At 37.7% G+C, this 22,409-nt stretch overlaps 1 protein-coding gene across 1 annotated transcript in view; it reads right to left on the bottom strand.

Moving 5' to 3' along the window:
• Nucleotides 1-22,409, bottom strand: part of PDPK1 (3-phosphoinositide dependent protein kinase 1) — a 29,370-nt gene extending 6,961 nt beyond the window's left edge. Inside the window, exons 1-9 of the mRNA XM_074597143.1 lie at nucleotides 22,271-22,409; nucleotides 8,069-8,338; nucleotides 6,217-6,259; nucleotides 5,873-6,010; nucleotides 4,489-4,633; nucleotides 3,125-3,222; nucleotides 2,271-2,346; nucleotides 742-810; nucleotides 157-253 (exon numbers count right to left, since the gene is read on the bottom strand). Coding sequence (XP_074453244.1) covers nucleotides 157-253; nucleotides 742-810; nucleotides 2,271-2,346; nucleotides 3,125-3,222; nucleotides 4,489-4,633; nucleotides 5,873-6,010; nucleotides 6,217-6,259; nucleotides 8,069-8,338; nucleotides 22,271-22,294 — 960 coding nt within the window. The 5' untranslated portion in view covers nucleotides 22,295-22,409. The remainder of the gene's footprint in view (nucleotides 1-156; nucleotides 254-741; nucleotides 811-2,270; nucleotides 2,347-3,124; nucleotides 3,223-4,488; nucleotides 4,634-5,872; nucleotides 6,011-6,216; nucleotides 6,260-8,068; nucleotides 8,339-22,270) is intronic.

Here is a 22,409-nt window from a genome sequence, read left to right as displayed (position 1 = left end):
TGATTTTCAAGACACTCCTCTACACAGTTAATAGTGCTCACAGTCATTCTTATTATAAGATTTGCAATGGAGTGCACAGAAACTTTAGGAAAAAAGAACTACGTAAACTGAATGTTTCCAATGTTATCAAATCATTTAACAGCAGCAAATATTTACCAATAGCTTTTCAACAAGGTCTTTTGCCTTGGGAAAAAATTTTTCTGGAAAGTCATATTCCAACTTTATTATCTTCTGGAATATAAGATATTCATTTCTGCAAAAGAAAAATATTGGCTTTTGTTATTAGTTCTTCACAGTCTTTCACCCTAACAGCGCATAACCTGGACAAATATTAAACAGGAGATCTACAAGTAAAGTCACATTCTCATCAATCTTTCTAGGGTAAAGGCGTACACTCTTCCAAGTATCTATGATTCTCTAAGTACCAGATACTTGAATAATAACAAGGAAAGTTCAAATGACTCAATACAGAGGTGCCTCATACCCCCTTCATAGTTACCTTTATGGTATAAATTACATGTGAAATCCTAGGATAAATTAAGGAATCTCTCTCAGAAGCAGTAGCTATAGCTGTCTGATCATTTTCATGACATCAGAAAGGACAAATAAAAGCAGGCATGACATTAACACCAACACTGCACCATAAAAAGTTGTACTTCAGAACTGGTAGTGAGGTAAAAGCCAAAACCAAGTCAAATATATTTATGATCTACATGTAAAGAATTAGCTTAAATCTCTTACCCAGCTCTAAATGGAGGCAATCCAGCTACAAGCTGATATATTATACATCCCAGAGCCCAGAGGTCAGAGCTTCAAAAGAAAGGAAAAAAGACACCCACATTGCATGTTTTCCTATAAGAAGTCTTTAAACTGTAATTTAAAACATTTTTTTAAGCTTCTGCTAATTATAACATAGCACAAACACATTGGAAAAACCTGCCTAGCATAATTTCCACACTATTTTCACTTAATTCCTTGACAGAAGAGTACAGTAGCAACAAAACTTTCAAAAAAAAGTATACAGTAACCATCCCACAACAACTGACTACATGTGCAAGACAGCTGAATTCTCAGTCAAAATAATTAATGAGTATGTAATGAGACTAAAAGAATACCTATTTTCCACTACCACAATTCAAAGATGCATCCACCATAACGCAATAAATGCTCCTTCAGAATTAAAATCCTTTCCTCTAAATATTTTATGCAAAAAAAAGTCACAATACAGCTTTTTCACTTAAAGCTTTTATGAAGACACAAACAAAAATGGTACATGGGTGAGGGAAAGTCCTAAGTTTTAGTGCGTGGGCCTGAAAGAGTATTTTCAACTTATTTTATCTTGTGGCAAACTATATGTAGATTTGATTAAAGCTTAGAAATCCTCATGGAAGACTAAAATACTAACAAAGACTCAGAACTACTCAAATTAAGAGTTTTCTGTGAAGATGAAGCATTACACAACTTCTAAGAGGAGATGATAGCATGATGAAGTCTTTCCATTAGCCAAACCAGTCAAAATCTCTTTACTAGAAGTAAAAGTGGAAAATCTAGTGGTATTTCTATAATTTCAAGAAATGCTAGCACAAATTACCACAGTTATCCCTGTAAGAGATCTCTCTTCCCTATGATTTGTCAGTGATTACTTTGATTATTCTTCCATCATTGTAATAAAATAGATATACAACAGTCTGTAGGTTACCATCAAGAACCAATTTAAAGGGGGTAAGAAATTTCTCAAGGATATCACTCATAGAAGACAGAGAGATGAGCTTTAAACCACTGCAAACCCCAAGCAGGGCCTGGCAAAGATAACTGTAAGTTGATCTAAATACAAGTCAGGGAAAGCTGTAGCTTTTCGCCTAACTGACAGAATGCAACATTCTGCTGCTTTTACAGCAGGAATTACTGTATTAGAGCAAGCTTATATAAAAGAGAATAAAAATAATTATATTATTTGGATAATAGAAAAAGGTTTTCTGACTTATTTATGGGTAAGGGAAATCCAACTTCACATTACACACCTTCTCCTGACAATACCTACTGCTGTCTGCAGAACTCCAGAAGGTAGATGAACTGAGGAAGCCAGCACTCAGAGAAGAAGTAATACTTTTTAAGAAAAAAAAAATTTCAAACTCTCTTAAAAGACCTTTATACTCAAGCATCTTGTTTCTTTGTAATACAAAGCTTGCTTGCTTTATTTATCCCCTCCCCACCATTTGACAGTATCCTGACAGAGTCAGTGAAGTTCTGAAATACAATCGAGTCCTCACCTTTTACAGGCAGATTTCTCTGTCAGCAGCTCTGGAGAAACATACTGTGCTGTCCCTACAAATGAGTTTGCCCGCGCTGGTAATAAAAATTGAAAGAAATAAGCAAATACATACTTATGGGGAAGCCAACCTGCCCCTTCCCTCACTGCCGTGCCCGCCCCACCCCCACCCCCCCAATTAAAAATGCCCAAAGGCAATCTATTGCAAGTTATATAACACTACAAAGAACCCACACGAATTTTGTTTCTCTACCCATCCACAAAACCTTCTTGGAAGGGGCAAATCAACCTCAGTGGTGTCCATTTGGTTCAAGAAGCTAGGCATTTAGGCACTTCATTAGGTATAAAATCTACCAACACAAGCTTTCTCTATTCAAGTAAAAAGTTAAGTTTATTGAATTCAGTTCAGGCTAGTGCTTTTCTCAGTCACTGTGTGCAGCATCACTGATTCACAGATTAACACTAAGCAACTAGTAACACAAGAGCTCTATAACCTTCATTTGAGCAACTCTCCTAGTCACTGAGGTTAAATACATAAGCAGCGCAAAAACTTACATTTTCAGCTAAGCCACAGTAACTCCTTGTATTCTTGTTTTGCAAATGAAAAGTAATTTGAAGTAGTTCAACTTTCCACTCTATTTGGTGATCTAGCTGGCTATACCACTACACCAAATATCACCTCTTCTGACATAATTTAAGAAGTGACAGTCAAAACTGCTTCAAGCTCTCGCAGCGATTTTGTTACATAAGAGGTAATGATATTTGAAGGATACCATTTGGTAAACAAAACATACATACATTTCAAAGGACCATTTGCTATAGTTATCTGTGGCACATGATGAAGTAATGGCATACCTTGTCTGCTATCTGCAGATAATACTTTTGCTGTTCCAAAGTCTGTAATTTGAATGTGCATATCTTCGTTTAGCAAGATGTTCTCTGGCTTAAGGTCCCTGGAAGAGGCAGATTTTTATATTTAAATAGCACACAAATTAAAGTTGCAAAACTTAGTGACTTACATACATGATGCTATCATAAATGATGCAGGTATTCTATAAACATTGTTACGTCAACTTTCCTCTAACTTGTAGCTGTCAACATGCAGACTGCTCAGATTTTAAAAAGCCTGTTAATTAACATTTTTTCTAAAAAGACCTGAAATAATGAATAATCTCAAAACTAAGCCATTGTACATATTAGTTGTTCAACAAAAATGAAAAAAAAAAAAACCCAAACAACCTTCACTCTCAAGCCTTAACTTAAATAACATCTGAGACTGACATGGCAGTAAGATCTTCTAGGCTTGTTTTAGTCAGTGCAAAATTCCAGTTAGTCAAAGAATGGCACCCCCCAGCTAAATGTCCAGAAGAGGTAAAAACCATAAAGCACCTTCACTCTTTAAGAGCGGCATATTTACACCCGTCACATACAAATCCACGTACAATCTGTATTTCCAAGGTATGGGTACCATTTGTATGGACACTGCCTCTGATTCCAAATAAAACCAGACCTCACAGTATCACACACAATATATAGCAACACAGAGTTAGATGTTAAGAGGTTCATTTAGCAACAACATTAAAAAAATAGCATTGGGCTACACTGTTATGATATTATTTACTTTGCACCAAGCTTCCTCAGTTGACAAGAAAAAGACGACGCACTTCCCTCTAAGAAGTATCTTTGGATGCTCACAAAGAAATCTAGAAGCATGGGAGCTGTTTTGGTTGACTGGTAAGAAAAATCAGTGCAATTCAAAGCTACTTCCATCAACCACCATGCGGCATTATTGTCCTCAGATTAGAGCCCCCTATTATTAAAAAACATGGGTTGTACAGTTTAAAGTCTGTGAACTAGCACAGACAGCAATTGGAATGAAGTAATTATGACACACAAGACAAAAATCTTGTTTGTTTTCCTGTAACTATTCTCAGAGAGAAGTAGAAAGTACATGACTGGAAGAGACCTTTTTAACAGTTCTGTGTGGTTTTTTTTTTTTTAAGTATACAAATTGATATATATATACTGTACTCTATACACACAGTTTATATATCATATACCTGTATTGCATATTAACATTATGGATCTAGGATATATATAGATATCTACATACATTAGCTTTCCACAAAATCCACGTTTGCTACAGACTTCACAAGGAACACTTCCAGAAAAAACACCTTTGCATAATCAAATGCATGTTTATCTCAGCTTTGTATTACCTGTGAATTATTCCTTTCCCATGCAAATACTCCAGGGCTGATACAATTTCAGCGGTATAAAATCTGGTACAGGTCTCATCAAATGAGCCGATTTTACGTATATACTTTAGCAGCTCTCCGTTTTTGGCATAACTAAGCCCAAAATCTGAATGTAAGTACAGTTAAGGTCTATCACTAAACCATTCTAAAACAAAACCAAATACCACCGCACTTCATTCCAAAGACAAGAATAATACTAAAAATACGTGAAGAACAGGGAAGAAGTGAAGCTGGTTAATTTGAAACTTTACATGGTAGCAACGTAAAACCATTTCTTAAATATATTAACAACCTAGGACACAGGCCCGAATTTCTTAGCATAGCAAAGACTACATAAAGGGTTAAATTTATAGTTTTTCCAGACATTCGCCTGAATAATTCATTTAAACTGTATACATAATTGCCCTCAAAGAGAACTATTTACAGTCATAACCAGAATTCAACCTAAGTTTAAAATAGCCCCATCATCTGGAAAGTTCCAAAGTCATCCCAGTGTTCAATGAACAAATTTCTACATTACAAGAGAGCCCCTGTAAGTTCTGTTGCTGCGCAGGTGTGCTATGGATGTACGCACACGCATGATATAGGGCCTGTTCACACTGCTAACACAACTACTTACTGACCCCAGAAATAGACTGATCTATCCTTTTACCCTTGACACAGCCAATTTGAAGCAGGAACTTCAGGAGGAAATTCACATCATTAACGTTTTCTTCACAAGAAAAAAAAAAAGCCAACTGCAAACCAATGAGCTTTCAAGATGAATCCACACTTTGCAATTGCCTCTAGAGAGAGAACTTGGGAAACAGTGGCCCAAACAGAAGAGTTTCGGCTTTCTATCATTCAGACTATTCTGTAAGCACTTTTATGTAAGAAAGATTTTAATAGATCTATGGTTTAAATAAGAAACAATAGTAGTAAATATAGCTGACTACCCCTATTTTAAACACAGGAATTGTGGTGTTTTACTGTATAGATCAGAAATAAAACATTTCCAATACATTTCTCATATACCCCCCCAATTTTATTTTTTTAATTATTTTAAACTTAGATTGTTGCAAGTTGCCCTTCAGCATTTACCAAATGGACAATACAAGTTATTGTTTTATTCATCTCCCCTGTCCCACAAGTCACCCACTGTTCTCTTTGAGGGGTCGCACTCATTCTATTTGCTTAATATCTATTACAAGAATGACCACAAAAAATTGCATCACAAACATTAAGATATTTTAAATATCTGAAGTTACTTCCATCTTTCCTGTTACACAATGTTTCAAAGGAACCAATACTGGTGATTGTTACTTTTAAGAAAGTGTTACAGAAAGTTTTAAAACGCAAAGGATACATAGCTTTTCATCATCCTGAAAGGTGAAGTAGAGTTTCACAAAAAAAGGGTGATCCAGTCGGGACATTACATCTCTCTCTCGTGTCACATATGGCACCTTGTTTTCTTTTATGATATGACGCTTTTCTAGAATTTTAACTTTATGAAAAAAGACAGAGTGAAAACGCAGGAGGTACAACCAAATTAAGTCCATTTAAGTAATTTGCTTGGGGTTGTGGGGTTTTTTTTTGTTAGATAAAATTATCATAAAACCACTAATACTGTCTTTTGAACAGGTGTTTTGTACCAGAACTACACTGACATTGTATTTTTAAACAGTTTGTGCTGAAGGAGTCAATACTTACTGGCATATTCTCTAGAACTTGCCAATTCTCGAGCCAAGACGACCTGTTGCCAGAAGAGAGAAAATACATTGTAACCATTAATTAAAGACCTACAGTAACATTGGTTTTCATCTTCCAGCAGGTATTTAGAATACTGATTCTCCAAAATAAGCTATCACAACTGCAATCAAGCAAAATATTTAAGCCTGTGTTGATATGATGCTGCCTTCACCAAGACCTCTGCAGAAATTCAGTTCAGCATCACAACGCTTATAGACCTGACTGGGTAATCACTGATTTACATTTTCTTTTTTCCAGGAGAATTCTGAAGATGATAACATAAGTCACAATAAATTGCCACATCTTTTTAAGGGGGTGGGGGGGAGGAAGCAACAAGTGCACTGAGGAATATTTATAAAAATTTGTCACAGTACTTCTTAACATAAATGGCAAATATTGAAAGATAAATGTTATCTGAAAGATCAAAACTGAGAAGTGAGACAGTTTTCAACTACTTACAGGTTGTTAGGAATAAGATTTTAAAAAAGGGAATGAGAGATTTCCAATTAGTAGAAGCAAGGAATAAAGTTTCAGGCAAGCAGTTTTATATTTTTAAAGAGAAAAGCTTTCGGAGGAACACAAATTAAAGTTGCCTTCAAGAAAACTTCTATAAAACGCAATTTTTAAGACAATCTGAAAAGCCCTCTTGCATGAATCCGAGCAATAACCTCTTAACAATAGATGACTACTGTTTGTGTTTTTCTCATTTTAAGTTTATATCCATTCCAATACCTTGCTAGAATCTCAACATTATACTAACTTTTAATTTTATTTTTTTAAATCACTGCACCAGGCTTGCTTCTAATACACTTCTCATTATATTCTACCCCTTGCAAAATCAGTTATGAGTACTCCAAAATATTATTACATACACCTGATACACAATGTAACAGACTGGTGGAAATTTTGTACAAGCTGCATCTCTGCATAAGGAATTTTTGAGACCCCTCTGTGTACACAGGCAACATTATTTACAGCTGTGCAACCAAATGAGAAATGTTTGTAACTTTTCCAATTTTTGTTGCCAGGTTTCATCAACCAAGTCTACCATTAAAGCTACTAAAAGCAGGTCACTTTAAAATCAGTTGTTAAATAAATACCCAGATATATAGTACTAACTTTCTGCATTTTGGAAATTGACACCTCTACATTTTCATAAAAACAATTCAGTGCCATCAGTAAAACAAAAATCCAACAAGCAACCTCGCCTATATATCCACACACAGGGAGTCCGTAGTCAGATGGCAGTAGTGATCAACCGACACAGGTAGAAATACATCTTAGCTAATAAGTCTCATTAATTGAATTAAGCTGTATAGCTTAATTGAATTAAGCTGTATAGCTCCAAAGACTGACTCTCCTCCAGTAGAAGCAGAGAAAGAATACTGGAGAAGTAACACTGTTCTTACTTTCTTCCCTAAGCATCTGGCAGTAGCTCCTGCCACAGACGGGACACTGCATGGAAGTTCTTACCACAAACTCCTAGCCCAGTCCTAGTCCTTTATATCATAAAATTTCAGCATAGCCCATTATGCTATCAAACTTACATTAGAAAGCATTGTCTCCTAAAAATCCAAACATCAAGTCATCAGTGTACAATGGAACTCCTGCTGAGTTCAAAAGGTACTTGAAAAATCAGCACCCATATTTAGTGCAATACTTAATTTTAATAGTAAAACTTAAAACCACTATGTATCATTCATTTACCCTTCAAGTTGCTCTCTCCAGATTTAGATCTCGGCAATATTACTCGCACAACAAATTTTGAAGTTTATCTAAGATATCCGGCACTTCTTATAAAAAGTAAAGTTACCGTTGAAAAAGATCCTTCACCCAGAATTTTCCCAAATTTGAAGTCATCGGGTCGTTTCTTTCGAGGCTGTGGAGGCTGCTGTCCTGTATGTTGCTGCAAGGAATTCGAACTAGATCTTGATTCGGCTGCAGTGCCCTCCATGTTAGATCCCTGCCTGCTGCCACAGGTGGAAATGACAGATGGAGTGCTGGAATCTGCTTGGTTCCTCACCATTGATGGGGATGAACAGGAGCATAACACTACGCTAGACTGGATTGGAACAGCATCATACTGAAAAGAGAAATCAAACTGTTATTCCCATACTTTTGAATAATTACCATACACATCTGCACTCCATTTCCATACAAGCATCATACAAAGTCCTATTTGAAAGGGTTATCATTGTAACGTCTTTACAAGGGAATGTTGGCATTTATTTTGGAAATGGCAGCTCTTAATTTATTAAACAACTCTGTTTAGGTCATGCTGCACACGTACATGTAGCCATGAGTCAAAAGTCTGAACACTTTAATTCAAAAAAAATGCTGCTTATCATTAAGATATGGAATTTCATGGTATATTCTCCTACAAATAACATGATCTTCATGCTTAGACACAGAGCCATCCATCCAATCTTAACAAGTAGCAGTTTTCCTGAAACTAAAATAATTATCTAGTTATGCAATGAACACCTGTATTCACGAGCAAGATTAGTTTAGAGATCCAAGTTACAATGAACCACAAATGAACAAGTAAAGCATGAAAACTTTAGTGGAGACAAAGGATACATTCCTACATTTTTACTTGTAATCTCACTTTCTCCAATAGCATTTCTCCTTAACACACATTGGAGAAAAACAGGAAGAAAAGAGAGAACAACACACAAAAGACAGATCAGCTGGACTTTTTAATAATCATATCTATTCAAATATCTAATACTTTTTTTTGAAGAATGCTCTGGTCCATGACCTTTTAAGTCAAGAGTGACTACACTATTTAAATCGTACATATGGTCACATAAAGACATCCCAATTCCAAAACAAAGAACCAGATATAGCAAGTACAAGAAGATACACTCCAAATAGTGACTCTTGTAATATACGAAGCAAATCATCGTTTTGTATCCTTTAATCAATTTTTCCCAAGTAAGACCACAGAAACCTTGTCAAGCTGCTTTCCTTCCCTGTTGGTAAATACACCTCCATCAGTCTGTCAGGTGTCTGCTTCAAATGCTTTACTTGAAACTGGCCAGAAAACACAGACAATAGGAGAGCTCTGCTGAACTACTTCTGACAATAAAAACTGAAATGGTATGCAAACAGAGGGAATATTTAAGAGAATTAAAACCATGTCTGAACATTATTTTTTAAACTCAGTATTCCAATATACGCGCAGCAGAACAAAACTGTGACTCAATGAAGATCTCCTAACCTCAAAACAGATGTATTATACAACTTTGACCTAGTCTGTAACATATCTCATGTTGATAATCGAATAAACACTACTGACAAAAAGAATTTATCTCATGAATTTCAATTTGATTCAGAACAATTTTCTGCATTTCTATCAGAAACCACTTTAGAAGGGAACTGGACTTGCATTCAATCATGCATATGGGCTTAAAGCACCTACCTCCCAAATTAGCAATTACTCACTTGGCTGTGCTCTATGCATTAGGGAAAAGCAGCCCTTATTTACTGCTAAACTTCTTTCAAAAATAAGATACAATTCAGAAATACACTTTACTTGCACATTTAGTGGCATTACAGAACAATGAGACATAAACGTATTTCTAAGCGTGCAAACATATACTTTCTAAATTGTGACGAAGATAACGAGGTCAAAAAGAATACAGCTACAACTCACCGTTTTCTCCACTCTCCATAATTGATATATAAATATCAGTTCCCACAAGACTGAAAATTAACTATTATTAAACAGCTATTCTAAACAATATCTTCCAAGAAGCATAAGGGAAGATTCCCTTTCCAATCTAAGCGCAGCTTGCTTGCTCTAGGATCTCTATTGCTCCTTAGGGCTTATTCCAAGAACTATGACTACATCGATGGGGCAGCAGATCAAGAGCAGGTAACAGCTTCTCTTATTAGACCTCTGTCTGAGCTTTGTGACACGGCAGAGACTGATGAGGAATCTGCCTATAATGACAGCTATTTGCTATATTTTTACAGCTTTTGTGAGGACAAACGAGGGGGGGGAGGTGAGGCTGGCAGAAGATTTGGAGACAGATGGGGGAATTTTGCTTTTCAAAAAGTTCACTAACTCGCCCGGAGAGCAGGATATGCTCCTACTCAGAATCAGTTATGCAGCATTCTTACCTTTCAAGAGAAGAAAGTGCATTGATGCTATTATTACAAAAACAGCACATATACATTAAAGTATGCATGCTATAGGTCACAGTTCCTTTCATGCCTTCTGTGCAGATATTTTAGCTGACACAGACCAGGTATTGTTCCTAACATTCTCATAGCCCAGCTGAATTACCTTTCCTTCAGACAGCTACTCAAACAGCAGCCTGTATAAGGATACACAGTAGCTACAATTAAAACCAGATTGTACTCTTTCCTATCAAGAGTACAGCAAGGCTGACACAAGCATGACTGCTCAACAACTGAGGTGAAACCGATGTAAGAAACATCCCATTACTTGAAATATAGCAAGTAAAAAAAAAAAAACAAAACCACAACAGACTGAATATTAGGATTTAAATGATGAACTGGCTCCAGCCAGGTTATTCTAGAGCACCTAAGGGCTTACAGGTAAATAAAGCAGCAGCATTGTGGGGGGATCTGATTAGATTCTGCAGCTAGCAAGATCACCTTGAAAAAAGAAACAAGAAAAAAAACACCACCACAAAAGCACACTGAAAGGGGGAAAAATATCTTGGATGCAGTATATTTCCTTGCACAGTATCTAAAACTAAGTCACGATGAATATCAAGTATAGAAAAGTCCTAAGGGAGGAAGAAACAGGAGTAAAGGACTTTGTAGAAAGAGAAGGTTATTTCCAGCCAAGGTATAACGTCAATTAGTCCCCTGACTTTCTCAAAGGAAAGTCAAGATTAAGAACAAGGAGGACAGAGGAAGATGCAATAGATTTAGAGTATCAGTTACCTAAGAAATGACAGAACTATGCAACTAGATATGTTGCACTTGAACATGTATAGAAAAGGTCACTCCTACACTTTTCTTTCCACACTTCACATATTCTTGTTTAGTATTTTGTGTCCTGTATTATTTACCTTCTCAGTTTTATTTTTAAAGATTAAAAAAACATGTCTGCAGAGACTATACATGTACCTACATATGTGTCTTCACAATTGCCAGAGAGTACAGACTAGCTCATCCAGTCTAACCTTGTACAGCCACAAAATTAAAGATTCTTCTTCTGCTAGATACAGGCTTTTCCTAGCGGGATACAAAGTCAATCACTGAAAAATTCAAAAAGCTTCTAAACTGCATCTGCAGTTCTCAGAAGCTTGAGGATGCTCTCCTTCCAGCAACTACCAACATTTCTCAGCTGGCAAGCCAGTAAAAGCACAGACTCTCACACAGCAACAACAAACTTACCTACTGCATGTCACAGATCACCGTGGACCACACTGATAATCACTGATCTAAACATTCTGTTTCTGCTTTCAAAAACTCATCTCTAACATCACCTACTTTCCCAAGCCCAAGGGTGCTGTTTCTAATTTACTTCCATATAGAAGTTGTTTCCTTCTTAGAGCGACACACCATGAATTTGAAAACCTAATAGGGAAGAAAATAACAAATCTGCTCAAGGTAAGTGAATTCTAGATCAGCAGACATGCCAAAATTTTCATTAACTAATTTTTGCTAAATCACTAGAAACAGGCTTCCTTTTATTTATATGCCATGCAAATTAAGTCCTTATGTTGTTCTTTTCCCCTCTTGCCTGCAAACTGTAGAAATAAACTTTAAGAGAGGAAAACTTGAGTCAGTGCAAAAATCCCCCTAGATATCACTGCACTTCCCCTTCATACTTTCCTCCCTCCCCTTTTTATGAAAAGCCAGCGACAGCCAAAGATCCCAGCTATCTAAAAGGGCTTATACCTTTCAGAATCTTTTTTGCAATTCAGCATTTTGACAACAGCACTACCACTATAACTTTTAATATATCCAAGCACATCGTATGCATTAAACAAGTACCACCCTGCTCTAAAGCAAGTACAACCACAACTGCATCTCTACTAGATTTTTGCCCACCGCAAAATCTGCAACACTGCTTTGCTGATACAGTTCTATCAACAGAAGCAAAAAATACTTGTAGAGACTGAGCCTTCTGAAGCTTCCAGTATCTTTTACTTCTAAGTGATGTGATACTAAACCCTGAAGATGACTGAGAATATCTTTGCTACCACTGAAACTCTACTAGCAAAGTCTCTTTTCTGTTACTCTCAGTGTGAATAGGGTCCTATCACTTTGTCTAGTAACACTGAGTCCAAGTATTGACTGTATTACTGAATCTCTATCTGCATTAAGACATGGGGCAGGCACGATCAGAAAAGCTCTTCCATCCACTTACCTATATGTCCAATTTTTTCGGGAGCAGACCTTGCTAACAAAATGTGTTATTTACACAAAGCAACATGAGCTCTACACCTCAACTGGTACATTTGTTTTGATTATAAACAACGCTGACAAGACTGTATAAGCTAGAACACTGGCACAAACCTCTTTTTTATGGTAAACTGTATTACAGGTCTACTACATAAAATATTGCAGGTAGACATCCATAAAACAATTGACTTCACATTATGCAACACCTGAAATATAGAATACTGTTGAGGAAAACGAATATAGGACATACTCAAAGTAAAACTGGTTAAATTCTTAAACAACTTATAATTAAGTCATCCCCAAACAAGGATCTCTTCTAATTCACACCTGGATTGACTCTCAAACCAAACATGGTGAAAGAAAAATAATAATTGCATAAATTTAAGGACTGAGGGGAAAAAACCCACAAAAATAATCAACACACCATTTGGCAAGAAAAAGTGTCTCTCTTACTTAGAATAATCTACAGCTTTTGGTAAATTAAGCAAACAGTAAGACCTCACTTTGTTTATCACAAGATTACTACAAAATAAAATATGGTCCAAGAATTTAGGCATAATGGTAGGAAAACAAGTAGACAAAGAACTCAAGTAGTACATATCTGAATATATAGAACTAGAAACCATCAACTAGGGAAAGCAAAGTCTTACTGCCACTAGTACTATGCAAATATTGAAGAGAAAACCAAAACAAACCACTTTCAGGAGAAAATCAAGACACAGAACCCGTGGAAAAACATCTAATCATCTGACTATATTAAAGTCCTGAACTCTGTCTTTATTAAAGAATCTGTTTGTTTTAGCTTTGTGGTATCAGAGAATACAGAACCCTAAAAATTAGGATCACCTGCAATTCAACACAAGTCTTACCAGATATAAGAATTACTGAGTGGCGTATGTCGTAAGTGCCAGACTAAATAATGATCAGAAGTTCACAGACTACCATGAAGGTAAACCAATACGAACATGTATGCCCCACATCAGCAAAGTCTGCTTAATAAATGGTAAGATTTAGAAAGAAACATAGCAGCACGCTAGGATATCTGTGAACTAATCTTTTCACTTGCAAATGGAGTTTGAGAGGCTTTCAAAACAGATACTACATGATACAGTATAAGATATGCTCCCCGTCTGTCCTAGTATCTGATCACAGCTTTTACTTCTCAGCCAGACACAGCCCTTCGATACAGAAACAGGAACATCTTCCATAATATGTGAATCTAAGATTCAATGTCCAAATTAATACACTTGCCTTCAAGTAAAAATATGGAATCCATCTATTTACCTGTGCAATTAAGGACAAATAAAGGCCTTTATTTCACATTGACAGAAGGTAATTGCTTTCCTTGGACAGGTTTTTTGGTTTTGTTTTTTTTTTTTTTTTTTTTGAGATAAAGCTCACTTGATACTATTTATCAATACTGTGATTCTGATAAAGACAGTTTAAGTTAGAAAGGCTTGGCCCAAAAGGTTTTGTAAATTATTTTTATATTGTCATACAAGACAAGAATTCTGAAATTGAAATTTATTTTGTATTGCTTATAATTTAAACATTGACAACCTGGGGTTTCCCAAGGATTTGTTGGCAAAGTGCAAGGGGAAAAAATGAACAGCTAGGCAGCGATATTTAATATATTCTTTTCATGGCACACTGGTGTTTCAGAGCATTGACAAAGATGCAGCAACTGCATCTGACATACACCTTGTATCTGAAAAAAAACATAAGAAGGGGCAATTAACAGATATGATGCACAGCTTTCCCATTGGCCGCCTCCTCCCTCACATCCCACAATGAAAACGTTTACCTTCTCCACATTCTCCAATACCTATTTGTGACAGCCCCCACTTCAAAGGCTAGAATGTAACACACCCTGGAAATTCCAGCATATTCCAATAGAAAAAAAAAAAAGCAACTCATCAGGTCAGATACTAAGATGGGCCTGAATATATGTCCTCAAAGTATTCCCCATAGTCCCTAAAAAGAGAATGTAGGCAAAAGCAGGGTAGTTCGGCTACAAGAAACCTAAGTTAGGATACCAAGAAACACTGATTCAGAATAACAGAATCCAAGTAAAAGCCTCACCTTCCAGGGCAGAAAGCACAGTACAGGTGGCATTTCCCATTATATACCAGTCCCATCCAGCAGTGGTTTGCAGGAAGCGCAATGATTATCATGTGATTCCCTATCAACATTCAACACCAGTTTTCCTTTCATAAACTCCGTATGCTGCCACACCAGAGTGACTGCCATGAATGAGGGCAACCCAGAACAGTAATAGATGGTGTGCTTTCATAAACTGCAGTGAACACCAATTCTCATACCTTATATCCTCACGTCTATTTATGCTCTGGACTTCTGTCTAAAAACATTGTCAGACTTTGTACTAAGTGACCAACAGCATCCCCTTTCTATTAAACAATTGTACATGTATGTATACAGAGAGAAACAATATACTGAATAATTTATTCAACTCCATTGCATGCCAGTTTCCATTTATATATACTTAGAATTTTGTCAGATAATTTAAAGAACTTAATAACACATCTACTTGCCAACATTATTATTACCTTCAAGGAATTAAAGTATTTGGCTACAGAAAAAGAGAAAATCCATTCATACGCCTTAAAAAGTCTCACTGGATGCTGTCAGACTGTCTTATCATTATAATATAAAATCAAGCTTGTAATGGACAGGATAAAACTCGGATTAAGCCAAGCCTCAGCAGCACTTCTGAATGCACTACATAACTAGTAAACTGTTTGCCCACCTAACAGGTTAATTTTGACACTCAAATACATACAGCCATATTAAAAAAACCAAAACACAACAAAACACCACCAAAGTAATTGGGAGCTATTTAAAAGCATGTACTCTGCTCACACTTCCATCTTGCTAGATCATGGATCTCCCTGATGAGGAAGGAATACCACTAGACCAGAACAGTAAGGAAAACAAACTTAGAAGTACGCTTTCAGATTCTGAAGTCTGAGGAAAAAATTGCCAAAGGCTTTTAAGAACCACACTCAATATTCATTCATTGAAAAGAAGGAATATATTAAAAAAACATTATTGTAACTGAATACTACATTGGAAAATAACCTAGTCTTCTCTGGGATGAAAACATTAAGTCATACTTTAATGACTTATCTCTGTGCAGCAGAGTGCAAAACATAGCATTAAATAACCTAGTAAAAAAAATCTGATCAAAAGGGGTAATATTAAGGCATTAAAAAAACCCTCCTGTTTTTAGGTAATTTTCAACATATCACAACAAGCAAAGTTTACATTGAAATGACAGATCTTGTTCAAGCTTTCTTAAGGCAGATAATTCAAGTGTCTAACACAAAATCATAACGAATAAAATCAACAGGCTCCTCTCCAAAAAACAAATGAGGCACTTATTAAAAACCGTACTAGGTTACAAAGATGCCAAAGATATTTTCCTGGGACAACAGGATGTTTTTTTCTACAGAGAAGTTCTTTGAAGACCATAGTAAGCCATTTTCTTCCAAGTGCAGTAAACAAACCCTACTCCAAGTGTTAGTTATTTGTAGATATTAAAAAAGCATTAGCATCAAACCTTGATCTTGTGTAGCACAGTGGTTTGTGTTTATGTTGTGTAGAGCTGCATCAGCACACTTTCAAACCCCATCACCAAATGGTATGCAAAGATCACTGCAGAGAACTTAAGATCTAGCTAACACTAGAATTTAAGATATAGATAACCCAACAAATTGCCCATCAACTCCACAGTGTCTTGAAGAAACCAACCATTACAGTCAGCAAAACAGTCTGAAGCCAATTTGTCAAAATATGTATTTTGATCAAGGTTCATAAATGGTTACTGATTGCTACATTTAAAAGAACAGATTGAAATCTCGTATTTCAATTATAAAAGCTATTTTAACACAACTTTGTTTTGCAAAAAATCTGAACTCATACATCTATCCGGAGTGATAGAAGTTGCTACATGAAAAATCTGTTGCTTAATAGACCATTTTTATGAATAAGCCATGCAAATTTCAAAAACATTCAGTCATATAAAAGGAGAATTTTTTTGTTGTTTAACCAGACTGCCATGGTAACTGATTAAAGAAGTCTAGGCTCTGACCCACCAAAACAACTATGCTCACCTTCGTGCACAGTGTCATGTGAAACTTCTCAAATGCTGGAAGGTAAGCATTCATTAAAGCATTGCATAAAACTGTTCCCCCTAAAAAATCTCTTGAAATGACCATCATTTAAAAGAGAAGATGACTTCTTTAAAAATACTGTCCTGGTAATCCATTTCAAGGTTAAAGATGGTAAGCGTTAATGGAAGGAGAAAGCTTGGAGCAGGTAATTCTTCAAGGACACTATTCTACCTAAACTGGCTAGGACCTTTGCAATAGTGGGAAACAGAAGTATGAAAGGAATTCAAGTTGATGTAGTCTGCTTGATATATTAACAGCCCTAATACAATTTAAAGAAAAATTACAGTAATATGAAGGCAATGTTGAAAATACTTGTAATAAAACATCATAAGATACAGTTATTATTTTGGAGGAAATATATATAAAGCCCTGGCTAAGTGACATAATGCCACGCTCTAATAACCTATGAGAATTTGATAGTAAAATTGTGGTTGTTTTTCAGAGACTTTTCCTTGTATTACTGTAAGGCACAAGTAGGTTGTTAAAAAAGACTCTAGTATCTAGTTGGGAGTTGTTTGCCTCATGTTCACAATCAATTTTGGAAGATACAAGTCCTATCTTCAAAACATAATCAAGAAGATTAACTTTGAAGGACAATCAAAATTAATTGATTTTTCTTCTTAAGCTTTCTGGATGCACATCCTTACAAAGTTAATGATATACAAAGAAGTGTTTTAAAGTTTTGGGAGACATACTGTATTGTTCGTACAAAATAATCTCAAAACACCAGACACAAAGCTCAGCTCTGACACTCTACTTCCTTCGTAACCAAACCGATCACCTACCACCAGTTCCTTACTTTCTGCAGTAAACCTGTAACACAGTTTATTCGTAAGTGAGTAATGAGGAAATCAGATTCACATTCTATCAGCAAAAATATAACCAACAGGCTCAAGGATTTGGAAGCACAGAGAACACCTCTACATTCTTAAATTGTTTTGACTCCTCATTGGGAATAAAGGTATTTTATCCAGAAGACTGATTTTGTCTCTACAGAAATTAATCTCTCACATAGAGAGCAATGTCGACCCAAACATTTTAAGTCCATGCAAATGCCTTTTTCTAAATTTGATAACCTTACACATACGGTGGTATTTCCTGCCACTAATTTCCAGGATTCTAATTCCAAATTCAGGTAGGGATTAAAGCTAATGAAAGGATTTGTAAGAACCTGCATATCAGCCAGTTACTGTCTAACCTCCTCGACTGCTAAGCAAAGCACTTAAGTTCCAAGCACCTTCAGGGGCAGAGACTATTTAAGGCCTCCTTCCACCACCACCTCCCCCCCCCCCCCCCCCCCCGCCCAACTGCAAGCCTCAAAACAGATCAGAAACAGGAAACCACAAAAATCTCTAAGAACCTAAAGTCAGCCTATGTCCCAAATAGCTATATATGTAAACAAGCCATTGAGAATTCATTTCACACAAACAGATCCAGGCCAGCTCACAAGAAAAACAAAAGCCATCTGTAATCACAATAGTCTGGATCACAGTCTACATCAACAGTTATCTCATGAAGCACACCAATATTAAGAGGTGTTGCACAGCATGGATGGGGGCTCATGCTAACAAACATAAAAGGACTTCTACACTAGGCTCCTTGCTAGCAGTTCAAGGAGGCAAAGAGAACAGTTTTGGGTGAAAAGCAGAGAGGCAGCCATACAGAGGTGGCAGCGTATAGATGGAGCATACAAAGTTGGACAGCACAGTCGAGAACCGTAAATTAAATTCCTGCAGGATTACTAAAAAACTGAACATCAAATTCAATACTTTCTTTTCAGAAGAACGTGCTAAGCAAGTTAATCCTTGTGCTTTTTCACCATAAAGAATTATAGAATATTTGCCAGTTGACGTATTTACAGCTTGCCTTTCAAAAGCAGAAAGCAAGTCTCAACTTCAATTTTTAGTCACACAACAAACCAGTTATTTCCTACAGCACTGTTGAGTAGAATCTATAAGGTGCGAAAAATAAGGTTCTAGACCAAACAGCTAACTTTCTGCATGCTGTGTTCAGGCCTTTCATACACTTTAGTTAGACCTTAGTAACTTTCCATGCACATACCTGCAAATAAGATGTCAGAAAGGGAAGTGGGGAGAGAGAAAAATTAGCTCCTTCCCCTTTTTTTGCTTCTTTATTACATATACATAATCTAACTTGGCCACCTGCAAAAAAAGTTTTCCCATTTGAAATACCAGAAACAATAATTCCTTGGCTTCATACAAATTATTCAGAAAGCTCCAACATAAGGAACTTGAAGAAAGCTTTTATCTTTCAAACATAGTGTTTTCTGAATTTAGTTTTTATCTTTCCACATTAAACAGTAATTTCTCACTTGCATATTTTCTGATGTCATAAATGTGCTAGTTCTACAGCAATCCATAGAGCTTTTATAGAAAAAAAATGTAGATAAAATAAGTTTACTGTTAAAAACCAGGGATTACCAAAATATTCCACATCTTCATAGATCAAACCTATTTTTATTACTTTGCCAGTTTATTACTTTTTTCAGTCTAACAAAGTGACTGCCCCAACAAAGCGACTGCGCCTGCCTTCTGTACCAAAATTCCTGCAAGTACTTCAATAGTCAGCATCCCTTTCCAAGTTTTTCCTGCAGTGCTGCCTTCCAACTGATTCGCTTTAGGGTAGTGAAATGAACCAGAGTCTTCAGGGTGTCTCTGTGTTCAGCTACAGCAATCTACTTGTAGAGTTTCAAGAGCTATATGAAACAGACACTACTTATAGCACTGTAAGCAAAAGACCAATAACCCAAAGAATAATTTGCTTTAAAAAAAAAGTCTACCATCACAGTGGATTCACTATTTAGTTGAACATCACTATTATATCCAGATTATTCACTGGGTCGTCTCCTTTCCACTAGCTACCAGCACTTCCTATGTTAGAAATATGAATGCATATAGAATTGCTCCTCTTAAGCTGCTTCCATTTTTTCACCTTTGAGCACCATCTCAACATCTGTATCTTTTACTATTTTCTATTCCTGCAGCCTGCTTTGGTAAGAGATTTACAGAAAACTCACCCCAGTTAAAAGCCTATGCATGAGTGATAAAGACTAGTCAGATGCTGAAAACCCAAGAGAAGAGAACACTAAGTAGACAGGTATGTAGGGGAAATCCCTCCAGCCTGTCTGAAAGTTTTATACCTACAAATAACTACAAACAGAACCCTTACCATAGCCTAGTCCAATGCCTCACACAGATGCAGAACCTCTTCTATTGAGAGTCCAGTTCTCTGAAAAGTATTAGCTCCACAGGGTGGGGGAAAAAAAAAAAAAGAGCTAGCAGTTTTGTTCAGACATATCCATGACTATACTATAGGTTTTATCAGGTCAGAAACACTGGTAGAATCTAATAATCACTAGAGCAGCTAAACCTTCCAGTGAAGACGTTGCTGAAAATGAAGGTGTAAATAACCATTCTTGCAGACTCTTCATTTTGAGAGGGAGAGCACTTCTTGATATGAGACCCAATATGCTTAGAATGAAGGCATTAACAGCAAATAACTAAGACCACACTGACACCTGCAACTAAAGCAGCACTACAGTTGTTTCGTCCTTAAAAGTGCAATTCTCTCCTTGATATCACATCTTAAGAAAACAGTAGAATGTTTTAGGAATTGTCCCCACATACAAATACAAAAATTAACTGTTTTGGCAGAGGAACGCTGGAATATTCCTTTCAAAGCTGTGCTCTATTTCCTCCCCCAGTCTTTTGCGTTTATAGTAAAATAAACACAGAACTCATTAATGTCATTAATTTCATCACACAGACATTAACAGAAACTTGTTCAGAGTTTCAGAAACACTGGATTTCCCATACTTGATATCATTTGATTTACAAAAAGGTTAGCTGAATCAAGCCACCTCTACCTGCTACTGCCAGTTAGTACACTCACCCGACCAGAGATATATTAAACAGGATGGAAGAGAAGGAATCAAAAATAAATTGTCCTGAAAAAAATATTTCAGTTATAACAAAAACAGTTGTCAACTCTGTTCTTCATTCATTCTCTCTCTGTATGTTTCTTTTACAGGCTGGGACCTAAACAGTACATAGAAAAGGAACAGAAGAGGAAGTATTTTGGAGAGAAAAACCTGGAAAGAGAAGCAACAAGCAAGGACAGAACCACAAAGGGAAGCATATTCCCGTATTTAAAAGAGTCCAAGTAAACAGAAGTCATCTCTGATGCTGAGAAGCAGACATATGGAGCTCTGTTAAGTGGCAGGAAAGCAAAACTAATTCCTGTAATAATCAAACATTGCTTTATTTCATAATCCTCGATGCAGTATTTCATCTCCTCCCCTGTAGGGCTATTCCACATAATAATTCTTGTCTTCGGTCAACAAATATGATTATGAGTAACACCCTGATGAGAAAAGCACTGAACATGAAGAGGAGAGCCACCGAAACAGGACTTCAAGAATGAACGCAGCTCTGCCAGTCTCCCCGCAAAAGACCCTCCTTAGCCAGCTCCAACTGATGAAAAAGTTTTAACTGGTGCAGAGTGGAGCTTGGCAGCTTGCAACCGATAGAAAGAGTACAAGACCCAAACGCACAGCAGAATGCACGCAAGGATGAGGAAGATATCACTACCAGTTAATTACACCGACATCAATGAAAGCTAGTAGTTATTTTTGCAAAAAGCACTCTTTTCGTAAGGGAATTTCTACACTAGCTAAAAGGTACAATCTAAACACAAACTAAGATTTACCATTACTACTTCTATGCATCAGCTACAGTTTCATCAGTCAGTGCTCACAAAACCCGAGGGTTTCACACTACCGGGCTAACGTAAACAACCGTGTTTGAAACGGTGTCCTATTACGACCCTCACGATCTTCCTCACGCGTTTGTTTCCACTACAAAAAAAAACGATTACAGAGTAACAGGTGCCTCCCCCAGGGCAACAACGCCGGCTCTCCCGCCGGGAGACGGCCCGGCAAAGCCACGCCAACGCCCCGTACCCGGAACCGAGAGCGAAGCTCCGCCGGAGGCCGTGGGGCGGCTACTTCAGCTTCGGCCCCGGCCTCGCTTCCTCCCGCTGACGGGCCGGGCCCGGGCCGCCCGCCGCCGCGCTCGCCTCCCGCCTCAGGGCCCCCGGGGTGGGGGGGTGGGGTGGGTGGTAGAGCGGGGCCCTCCCACCAGGCCCGCGGCGACCCAGCTGCCGGGGGGAGCGGAACGAGGACCGGCGGCAGCAGCAGCACCGAGGCCGGCCCCGCGGAGGGCAGCGCTCGCCGGGCCAGGCCGTCCCGCCGAGCCAAACACCCGGCACGGGTGGCTGCCACCCCCTCACGGGCCGGCCCCGCCGCCCGGGCCTAACTTCTTTCCTCCACCCCCCCCCCCCGCCAGCGCACGGCGGGCGGCGGCCAACCGTCAGGCCCGGGCGGCGGCAACCCCTCGCCCCACACTCACCAGGTGGCTGCTGGTGCTGGCCATGGGCCCCGCCCGGCCGGCGCGGCCCGCGCTCCGGTCGCCCTTTAAGATCCCAGCGCACGGCCGCCCAGCCCGGGCCAATGGGGCGCCCGCATCCTCCGCCCGTGACGTCACCCAC

The sequence above is a fragment of the Larus michahellis genome, chromosome 8 (assembly GCF_964199755.1).
Source record: "Larus michahellis chromosome 8, bLarMic1.1, whole genome shotgun sequence".
Lineage (NCBI taxonomy): Eukaryota > Metazoa > Chordata > Aves > Charadriiformes > Laridae > Larus > Larus michahellis.
The sequence above is the reverse complement of the archived record's forward strand: the minus strand, read 5'-3'. Positions and strand labels throughout refer to the sequence as shown.